The 10,377-nt window shown below is 46.3% G+C and overlaps 2 protein-coding genes across 3 annotated transcripts in view; one reads left to right on the top strand and one right to left on the bottom strand.

Annotated features, from left to right (window-relative positions):
• LOC118314854 (Fanconi anemia group A protein) overlaps positions 1–4,267 on the top strand; it is a 14,332-nt gene extending 10,065 nt beyond the window's left edge. The window contains exons 27-40 of the mRNA XM_035641572.2: positions 1–147; positions 244–317; positions 483–611; positions 824–896; positions 970–1,136; positions 1,299–1,464; positions 1,556–1,660; positions 1,789–1,904; positions 2,051–2,219; positions 2,332–2,394; positions 2,932–3,025; positions 3,125–3,200; positions 3,335–3,590; positions 3,695–4,267. The exon at positions 1–147 is cut by the window's left edge and continues 42 nt beyond it. Coding sequence (XP_035497465.2) covers positions 1–147; positions 244–317; positions 483–611; positions 824–896; positions 970–1,136; positions 1,299–1,464; positions 1,556–1,660; positions 1,789–1,904; positions 2,051–2,219; positions 2,332–2,394; positions 2,932–3,025; positions 3,125–3,200; positions 3,335–3,590; positions 3,695–3,793 — 1,734 coding nt within the window. The 3' untranslated portion in view covers positions 3,794–4,267. The remainder of the gene's footprint in view (positions 148–243; positions 318–482; positions 612–823; positions 897–969; positions 1,137–1,298; positions 1,465–1,555; positions 1,661–1,788; positions 1,905–2,050; positions 2,220–2,331; positions 2,395–2,931; positions 3,026–3,124; positions 3,201–3,334; positions 3,591–3,694) is intronic.
• Positions 4,268–4,380: 113 nt separating this feature from the next.
• Positions 4,381–9,942, bottom strand: znf276 (zinc finger protein 276). 2 transcript variants are annotated; one of them, XM_035641580.2, is made up of 12 exons: positions 9,792–9,942; positions 8,875–9,151; positions 8,111–8,444; positions 7,641–7,687; positions 7,183–7,551; positions 7,030–7,102; positions 6,379–6,462; positions 6,188–6,310; positions 6,018–6,093; positions 5,621–5,738; positions 5,427–5,526; positions 4,381–5,305 (listed from the first exon to the last, which is right to left on the bottom strand). In XM_035641580.2, exons 1-12 carry the CDS (start codon positions 9,855–9,857, stop codon positions 5,017–5,019), a joined length of 1,956 nt encoding a protein of 651 aa, XP_035497473.2. In that variant the 5' UTR covers positions 9,858–9,942; the 3' UTR covers positions 4,381–5,016. The 2 variants fall into 2 exon arrangements, with proteins under 2 accessions (XP_035497473.2, XP_035497474.2); XM_035641581.2 differs by having other exon boundaries at positions 9,745–9,923.
• Positions 9,943–10,377: the final 435 nt, after the last annotated feature.

Here is a 10,377-nt window from a genome sequence, read left to right as displayed (position 1 = left end):
ACTCGTCAGGTGGGTGATGAACGTCAGGAGGAGCAGAACCTGTGGGGCGGAGTCACACACTCCAGCTGCACCTGGAGGACGGCGGCTCGGCGTCTGTGGACGGACGCCGCTTTTCAGCAGCTGCAGGAGACGACTCCACAGTATCAGGTAAGACGGACGTAGCTTTGTTACTTTGTTGCTTTGTTCGTATGTTAGTGACAAACAAAGAAATGATGAACCTTTTGTGCTTTTGTTTGTTTCAAGCTGTCGTTCTCTGATTGGCTGCTTCACGAGCTCAGAGTCCAGAGGAGCGACGACACCCTGACTGACCCAGAACGGTAACGACAGGAAACACACACACACACCCACACACACACACACACACACACACAAACATACAAACACTTTCCCTCACAGATGACATCAGAATACAATACGTCTGTGTGTGTGTGTGTGTGTGTGTGTGTGTGTGTGTGTGTGTGCGTGTGTGCGTGCGTGCGCAGTCATGAGTACCAGCAGTGGGTCTGTCTGGAGCTGTACTGGCCTCGTCCGGAGGAGCAGGGCGGCTGCGGAGGAGACATGAGGATCCTCTGCTCTCGTCTCCTCGACGCCGTCATGGACCAGCAGTTAAGGTTCGATCTGTCAAAATTAAGAAAGAGATGCAAGAAAAACTTTCAATAGATTGTTTCAAAGTTTATACGTCAAACCTTTTCCATAGAAAACCTCTAAGGAAAAGGACGCTGGAGCACAAAAGACAATAAAAGCTATAAAACAAATAATATAGAATATTTTAAGTCAGTTTTATTCCTTCTCTTGTGTAATCAAACTCTCCGACTATCGACAGGAGTCTGGAGCAGCTGGACGAGCGAGTGTCGGCCACAGGAACATGTCTGCCAGACATCATGTCAAGATTACAGGTGTGTGTGTTCACAGGAAAACTACTATCAATGTGATGGTTATTATATTATTAATATGATTGTGTGTGTGAAGGAGTTTGTCTATGAGATGGAGGCGACCAGCGTCTGCGGCAGAGCTGACGTGTGCGAGTTCCTGTTTGAGTTTGTCTCTCGGAGATGCTCCGGACCGACAGCGAGCTCGGACACCCAGAGCGTCGGCTCGGAGCTCGGCCTGCAACACACACTGAACACCTGGAACAGGTACGTTCGCGCGCACACACACACACACACACTGCCATTCGATATGATGTTTCTCCTTTAAAACCTAGACAATTACCCTAGTGATGGATGACGACGAGTGATCATAGACAATTTCTCATATTTCCCTTTATTACGATTATGACTTCCTGTGTAATGTCACAGAGTCGTGCTGGCGCTGCCGGCGCCGCTGTTCGTCCAGCTGAAGGCCGAAGGTGGGAGGACGACTCTGGACTGTACTAGGCTGATGGAACACATCAACCAGCATCAGAGGAAGGCGTGTTCTCCCGCCGGGTCCATGTCCTTCCATCTCACCACACACTTCCTGAGGGTGAGCATGTACAGTTATAAATATATATATATAAACCAATCAGAGCTCTCAGGTGACATTGTGAAGAAAAGAGTGTGTGCTTCCTCTCCAGGGTGTGTTGTGTGCCAGCGTGTCCTGCGGTCGTCCCAGGGAGGAAGTGGACAAGGCCTGGACTCAGATCAGTGTCCACTGTCCTCTGCTGCTCACCTCCACCGTGGTACTTCCTGTTCCACACTCACTTTGCTCTTTTGGGTGAAATACAAATACTGAGGCTCTTTTCTTTGTGTGTGTGTGTGTGTGTGTGCGTGTGCGTGTCCGTGTGCGTGTGTGTGTGTGTGTGTGCAGCACTGGTGGGAGCATCTGTCCCCGGTGATGTCGTCGCTGTGGACTCGTCTTTGTGATGGAGATCGTCTGTCGCAGCAGCTGCAGCTTCTCACCGACTGTCGTCACTGGGCAAACAGGTTCGACCTCTGATGTCATGAACGACCCCACCCTCCGTCTCACTGTCACTTTTGTGTGTGTGTGTGTGTGTGTGTGTGTGTGTGCGTGTGCGTGTGTGTGTTAGTTATTTTGGTTCACTCGTCTCTTCTGTTTAATGATGTTTCAGTGTAGTAAACACTAACGGCCCGTCGCCAGTGGCGATGCCTCCTGCTCCAGTTCTGCTGTTGGCCTCCAGTCTGCATCGGGCCTGGCAAGGTGGTGGTGGGGGGCGAGGCCAGAGCCTCGGCGCCGCCCTGAACATGCTGCGACCCGAGAGGGGAACACAGAACCGACAGGTGACAGTTAAGAACTTATAAATCAGAATCATTTTAAGGTCAAAGTGTGTTTTCTACCATCTATGTATTTATTCACCCGCCGCTCTCTCATTTCCCTCAACCTTTCTTCCAGGTTCTGGTCTTCCTGCTCTTCCTGTGTGTGAACGACCACCTGTCAACTCTGCTCCACCCTCAGGTATCAGACACCCGTCATCACATCAGGATCAGGTTCAGGATGTAGACGGGTCACAGGTTCAATAAACCGAGAGGGAATTCTGCCCAGTTTTTTGGTTGAAACATTCGGATCAAAGGTCACTGTGACCTCACAACACATGTTTTTGGACATAACTCGAAAAAATAACATAAGATAACAAATGTCTAATACGATAAAATGATGAAGTGGTGGCGACATCCAAAAGGTCAAAGGTCAACGTCACTGGGACATCAACATGTTATTTTCTGGCCAGTTATTCAAAACTGTAACTCAGGAACAGAAGAAGAGATTGACCGGTTGGCGGAGGTGGAGATGCGTGTGGCGATGATTCTACTTTATTTTTTCAAAGCTGGGAGTAGAATAGCTTGAAGAACAAGAAAACAGAAAAATACATAGCATGTTCCTGTACGTTCTTGCCTGCAGCTTCTTTCTTCTGGTAGTAATACATTTTTACAATCTCCAACAGCTGAAAGGAGTAAAAGTGTTCTACGTTCTCTCTGGGGTTTTTTCTTTCTGCAGGACGACAGTGACCAGAGATCCATGACTTTATTCTCAGACCTCCTGTCCGTGTTGGTCGACTCTGCCGATTGGCTGCTCATCTTCAAATCCAGCGGTACAGTGAACTTCTGTATCTGACTTCTGCTCTGACATGAAGTGACTGTTTTACAGTGTATAACTGAAAGCTGCTTTTTTTTCCCCTCTTCGACTCCAGAACAAGGTGTTTATCAGTCCGTTACCCTGGTGACGACAGATGAGTGTACTCGACTGATGCCCTGGGCGTTCTACAGGTGAGATGTTCCAGCTGTTTTCAAAAACATTGTTTAATAAATGTGAATTTAAAAGAAGCCGTCAGCCTGTTCTTATTTCTTTGCAGCTCTACTTCATTAAATTATTTAGTAACTGGTTGTTCTTGTGTCTTCAGCCTGCTGCTCCAGCAGGGGGCGGAGCTGCTGCACAGAGCCGTGCTTTGTCCCGGCTTCCTCCACGCCGCCGTCCTCTGCTACGTCCGCCTGCTGCAGCTCTTCCTGGACGGAAGAACGTCTGTTTCCACCGCCGAACAACAGCAACATCAGCGTCAGTCGGAGCCGTCCCAGATCCTGAGCCGGGCAAAGTCGTTCCTCCTGAGAGCCATTTCACAGACGCCTCCCGCCACATTGTCCTCCGGCCAACTCAGACGGGTAAATGTAAAACACACGAGCGCCGGCGTTCAGCCTCATGGTGGAAAAAAACGCTCACTCACTCCCTTGTGTCTCGTCTCTGTCGACGTTGTTTCCTGGTGCAGCTCGAGTCCCAGTGCGCAGACCTGGATCCAGAGGTGGCGGCTGCTCTGTCCATGCACCTTGCTGCTCCGAGCCTCAGCCCGGAGATGGACTTCCTCTGAACAGCTGAGAGAAAAACTTAAGACTCTTCTCTTTACAGCAGGTACAGTATATCTGCTGCACAGAAACATGTTCCAGATTTGACATGTGATGTCAAAAAAACTGTTGATTCTCATCTTTGTAAAGAAAGTCTACATTTCATTTTCTTCTACTTTTTATTTTTTTTAACATAATTCACACAAGTTTACACATGTACGTCTGAAGCCCTTTTTGAGACACTGACAGAAAACTGAGTGATGTAAAAACTCAGCCACACGATGAGGCAACATCCAGGTGCCTCACGTGCATTGGGACAACCAGAATGTTGCATTATGGGACAAGAAACTCACGTGGGTCACACAGTGAGTTGTGCAGTTCAGCTCTAAAATAAAATAAACGTGTGAAGCTGTAAAATCATCTTTGACTCAGATCTGTAACAGAAGAGCTTGTTTCTTTATTTTTTATTAAATCAAATCCTTCAACAACAAAAAAAACTATTCCTGGGTTGGCTCTTTTTTCCAGCTATTTACACCCTGTGTAAGAAATAATCTAGAATCTATATATTCTTATTTTTTTACTTAAAGAGAAAATCTGTGATTCCATGTGATCGGCAGGAAACGATGCACCTTCACATTAAAAGCATCCACCTGTGGAAACACTGGTCTGCTTTTATCGTGAAGCCGTGACAGGAATCACAAGGTGTTTTGTCGCAGCGATTACTCGTTTAAAAAAATGCTTCTGCCGTCATTTTGACCTTTTTTGGGGGGGAAAGATACATTTTAAAAACTTCATGGGGTCATGGACCTTTGATTGACAGCTCTGTGAACAGCAAACCGCTCGCCGTAGGATTGGTCCACATTTGTTATCACCATGGTAATAACAGTTGTCAACAAATAAATCAGCATTAAAATTTTAAGTTTTTTAAAATAATTTCTTGGAAGAAAGTAATTTACCGTCCGGAGTCAATGAAGTTTTTTTTCACACGTGACGCGGCGGCGGCGGCGGCTGATGAACTCAAACTCGTGGCATCAGAAAATGAAACAGATGAATTTTTGAGAATGCGAATCGACGAGGGGAGTGGATGTTTATCGTCAGTAGATCAGGTCACTGTCGACTGAAATGACACTGGACGTTGTTCCTTTGACGCAAAAGTTTTTTTTGTTAAGAGTCAAACGTCTGTTCCGTGTCAGACAGCGGTGACTCGCAGCAGCAGCAGGTCCTGGACCTGGACCTGGTCTCCCCGTCGTCATCTGTCCTGGTCTTGCTGCACCACCTCCCCGGTCAGTGTGATGGTGCGCAGGTCGGAGTACGGTGGCGGCTGCTGCTGCTGCTGCTGCTGCTGCAGGCTGCCTCTCTGAGCCTCCGTCTGGATCACCGGGTGAACCATGGACATGTGCACGTTGAGGTTGTGAGCTTTCTCGAATCGCTTCCCGCACATGAGGCAGGCGAACTCCAGCTCGGCCTCCGCCTTGTGTTTGGTCATGTGGTACTTCAGAGACGCTCGCTGGCGACACTGGAAGCCGCAAACCTCACACCTGCAGGTGAGAGAGGATTTAAAATGTTTATATATATATATATATATATATATATATATATATATATACACATTATGTGTGTGTGTGTGTGTGTAGGAGTTTGTGAGACGTCCGTACGTACTGCAGGGGCTTGGCTCCTGAATGCCTCATCTGGTGAACTGACAGGTGTTTCCTCTGTTTGAAGGTCTGACCACACTGGTCACAGATGTAGTTCCTCTCCTCTGGAAAAGAGACAGGGGACGGAGATAAAGGTGACGCCAAACATCACAAACACTGCTGACGATATAATAAATAATCTTTGTGCAGACTCGTCACCTGTGTGGATGAGTTTGACGTGTCGCTGCAGGTAACGGTCGATCATGAAGACCTTGTTGCAGCCGGGATGAGGACACGGTCGCTCCCTCACCTCCTCGTGATGCTCCTTGATGTGTTTCTATGAACACATGTCCAACAAATACAATTATCCATTTACAATTTGCAAACTCGTCGATGTTACAATGTAGGATTGTGGGTAGTGTACAGTAGTTCTTCTCAATGACATGGTGAATAAAACGTTGTTTTTCTTAAAACAAGGTTGATGTCATCTTTTCACGACCTCAGAGCTTGACAGGTGATTTGACCTCGGACGGTTACGACATTATGGCTAATAATCAAAATGTTAATGGAGAATATGAAGATGGGGATTTGGTGTCGGAGTCTGTGGGTCACTGACCTTCAGCCCGTCAGGTGCTCTGTACACGGCGGTGCAGCCCTGATACGGACACTTGTAGATGTTGGGCAGCTCCTCTCTTCAGAATAAAAACCACAACAACAGTCGGTTAATGTGCGTGAAATATTTATATTTAACTGAGTAGAAGTTGTTGTATTAAAAGACCGACCGACCCTTTAGGTTTGAGCTTGTTCTTCCAGCCCGGTTTGGGTCCTGGTTTCTTCTTGATCTTCGGCTCCACAGGCGCCTTGGGGCTCCGTCGTCTCTTGTTGTTGGGGACGGTCGCCCTGCGAGATCTGAGCGACACAGAACCACACTGAGCACAGAACCTCTGCTGGTTCATTGTATTTGTGTTTGTACGCACCTCTTGTCGGACGACGGCTCGAACAACTCGTCGTCTGACAACGCTCCTTTTCTACTAGCCTCAAACTCGTCATCGGACACGATCCTGCACACGCACACACACACACACACACACACACACACACACACACACACACACACACACACACACACACACACACACACACACACACACACACACACACACACACACACACACACACACACACACAGCTGATATTTTAAAAATCTCAGTCGAATCCAACGACAGTAAATAAAGATGGACGTCATGACGTCTCGTCTAAAGTGAAGCCAAATCATTGTGATCTCCCCCTGGTGTCTTGCTGCAGTACAGGTCATAAGCCCCGCCCCCTCCATGTCATGTGAGGTAGTTCTTATCACACTGAGGTTTGTTCACATGCTCATGTTTCTGATCACTTTGCTTTTTAATAAGATATTTGATGATGTAAAAACGGGAGCAGAGACGTCATTATTGACAGCTGAACACTGACTCGTGGTTGGTCAAGCTGGTGTGTGTGGGCGGGGCCTCGATATCCACAAGGAAGTGGAGACGTGACGCCTGTATTATTAATTTACACTCATTGATTTGATCAAAGGCTGAGAAACAAAGTTTTGAGGAATTCTTCCACAAACTGGCAGTTGTGTGACGAACCTGTCGGACGCGTCGCTGTCGGCGGTTCTGTCCTCCAGCTGAGGCGGAGCAGGAGACGTCGCCTCCTCACGACCTGTAATCGTAACGATTATGATTATGGATCCATAAACGTCCAACACAGATCATCGTCTGACGGGAGAAACACGGTCTCACCTCCGGTGCTGCTCGTCCAGTCGAGCGCTGAGTTCTGAGTCTGCGTCCTGACGGCCGGCGGACCGAGTTGAACCATCAACCCTCCGTTCCCACCGGGCTGCTGCTTTTCCTCACCTTCAACTTCCTCCTCCTCCTCCTCTGACATCACTCTGTCGCTGCTCCCGAAACTCGTGGCGTCAGCGCCCCGAGTGTTCATGACGTACCTGTGCCCGTCGACGCAGCCCCACACGGCTCTGACCGAGCCCCAGCACCGGCCCTGCAGCACCTCCCTCAGGCCGGGGCAGGAGCGGCAGGCCTCCCCGTGCTGGTGAGCCCACGACACCAGACCGTGGAGGCACTGGGGGTCCGACGTGAAGGACGATGGCGGCGCTGAAAGAAAAACAAACAGCGGTCAGGCAACTTGTAAGTTTATGTCATGTCTGAAAAGATGAAATTAACAAATATGCCTTTTGATTTACTCATTGATGCCTGATTCCCCGACAACTCTGGACACTTTGTGTTCTTCCTGGAAAAAAAAGTAACAAACAACGCTCATTTTTTTGATTCTCCACCTGAATATTTGTGAATCTACGACGGAGTATTAGGGGCCACATTGAGAGAGGAAAACATAAGAGACCCTAAGTCAATGTCACGAGAATGAAGTCGTAAATTTATGAGAATAAAGTCAAAATATTAAAAGAAATAAAAATCATAACATTGCAAGAAAAAAGTCACTACTAAGTCAATATTAGGAGAATAAAGTCGTAAACTTACGACTTTATTCTCCTAATATTTCAACTTAATTCTCATAATATTCCGACATTATTCTCGACGTCTCACTTTCATGTTTTTCCCTCAACGTGGCCCCTTTGACTCCATCGTAGTGAATAATCCTTGCAGCTAAAAATAAACAAATTTTTTAAAAAGTTAAAGCTAAATTCCGACTCACCGGCTCTTCAGGTTTTCTTTCCCGACGGGCGGGAGGTTCACTCTCTGCAGGAACCGGAGCAGGATGCCGTGGCACTTGTAGAACTTGGTGTGACATTTCTTGCAGATGAACTCGGACAAGCGGGGGTCGCGGTTCAGCTGGACCCCGACCAGCCGCTGGAAGTCTGTGTGGAACAGAAGAGGCGACTGGGCCGCGGCGGCGTCGCACTTGTCGTCCTCGTCCTCGTGGTCGACGATATCAACGGAGTCTCTCGACCGGCGGTTGAAGGCGTGTCGGAGGCTGCGTGGAGAGAACTTTCCGTGGCAGAGGCGACAGAGAGCGGTGGACAGTCGACCTGCGGAACAAACACAACAACTGTCTTTATTAACTAAAACAGGTCGACAGGTTGTTTCTGTGGAGCTGTAAAGAAAAAGGAGTCCCGCAGGGATCCTCCTGTGGACCACACTATTCAAAAATCACCAAATCAAACTCGACGTGTCGATGCAGAACGCGACACGAGGCCTTTGCAGTAAAGAGTTGTTCTTCAGCTCGGACGTCTAATTGTTAAAATAATCCTCATTCCGGTCGTTTACTGAAACAAACAGTTTCAGTAGAACGTTACGAGAGAACAGACAAGACTCTGTTTGAACTGAACACTAACTGCTAGAACACGTTGGTACTGAATTCATTAGTCGAAGCCAAAGGGAAAGACAATATTTGCTGATACGTAAAGAGACCAGAAGTTTCTCTGTCTCTGAGAAGCTACAACTTTCGGAGCCACTCGCCTGAAGATCTCGACTTGTTCTCCGGACGTCCGTGTGTGTCGTCGTGAGCAGCAGATGTCGTCTTGTCTGCTGAGGTGTCGTCTTGGTAAAAATCCTCATCTGCGGCGACGGGACCGGTCTTCTGAGGTCTCCCTCTGTTTCCTGGCGTCCGCTTCTCCACGCCGATGCTCGCTGTTGTGTCAGACTTTGACCTCGGGCGTCTGGTTTTCTTCTTCATGGTTTTGTTCTGTACGTTGGGTAGCTGATTGTGGATGTTGGAGGCCTGCTGCCTGGGACTCTGTCAAGATATAAAAAAACAAAATCAAGTTTATGGTTAAACTAAAATATCAAGTCTCAATTACATGTCTTTCATCTTAGGAATCACTGACAAATTAATGTGTATATATATATATATATATATATCAGCAGATGTACCGTATATATATTGTTACCCGTCATCACTCCTAAGTCTATATCACTACCAGCTGCATTTTTTTTTAAAGATTTTTTTTCTTCAATTGACCATATTTCCCCACAGTGGAGATAACAATTAAAATCACATCATGTTCCAGCAACATTATTTTAATTAAACATGTTTATTTCGAATATGTAAATAAAATCAAAACAGAAAAAACCCCAATAAATAATAATAATAAAGCAAAATGATTATACCAAAAATTATTTTTAAAAATCACATACAAAAATAATGTGTTCATGTGTTACATGCAATTTCATAAAAAAACAACACATATTTAATATTTTTCTTTTAAATAAACATGCGTTTTTTAATATTTTAGCTTTACAGCATATAGATATTTCTGCTCATGTTAGTGTCATGTAGCTGAGTTAGCCTCGTTAGCCTCGTTAGCCGGTGTGAAGAAGAAAACACACCGTTTCCGGTCACGTTCTGACCGATGACGTGTTGCGGTGGAACTCACCGGGAGCGCGCGTGAGTCCTCACGCCTGCCCCTCGTGTTGTTTCCACATGAAATATGATTTTTCATAAAGCAGAGTGAACAGCTGCTCTGAGCCCAGCGAGGCTGTCTGATGTAAACATTAGAACCCGGAAGTACTACAGGAAGAGGAAAAGGGGGGAGAACGTGTGATGCAGCGCCGCCCTGCGGCAACAGACACGAACTGACGAGGGAGACAAGAGAATTTTTAATTTCTTTATTCTTTTCACTTTAGTCTGTTTTCCATCACCACTGAATCGGAAACATAAATTCCTGTAGATTAACTTGGACCTTCTGAGAAACCCACTGTTTTGATGACTTGTAATGATCAAACTTTTTCCTTTTCTGACGTGTAAATCTTGAAATATAATGAAATATCACCTGTAAATCCAAAACGTTTTCGGACATGTTAATTTTTTATACATATTTTTTGGGACTAAAGACTAAAAACAACAGAATCTGTGACTTTATACAAGATATTTACAGTGTTGGATTACTTTGAAGTACAAATTACATGAAACATTTTGTAATCAGTAACGTAAATCCATTAGATTAGAAAAATAAGCTAATC

Source organism: Scophthalmus maximus, chromosome 7 (assembly GCF_022379125.1).
Source record: "Scophthalmus maximus strain ysfricsl-2021 chromosome 7, ASM2237912v1, whole genome shotgun sequence".
Lineage (NCBI taxonomy): Eukaryota > Metazoa > Chordata > Actinopteri > Pleuronectiformes > Scophthalmidae > Scophthalmus > Scophthalmus maximus.
This window is presented reverse-complemented; position numbering and strand designations above follow the sequence as displayed.

What these genes read in the sequence shown, in the direction of transcription:
- znf276 (XM_035641580.2), bottom strand. Translation starts at nt 9,857, where the DNA reads ATGAAAAATCATATTTCATGTGGAAACAACACGAGGGGCAGGCGTGAG. An exon ending in AAAGAAAACCTGAAGAGCCG is followed by an intron (nt 7,688 to 8,110) that starts GTGAGTCGGAAT and finishes TTTTTTTTCCAG; the next exon opens with GAAGAACACAAAGTGTCCAG. An exon ending in CGTCAAACTCATCCACACAG is followed by an intron (nt 5,527 to 5,620) that starts GTGACGAGTCTG and finishes TCTCTTTTCCAG; the next exon opens with AGGAGAGGAACTACATCTGT.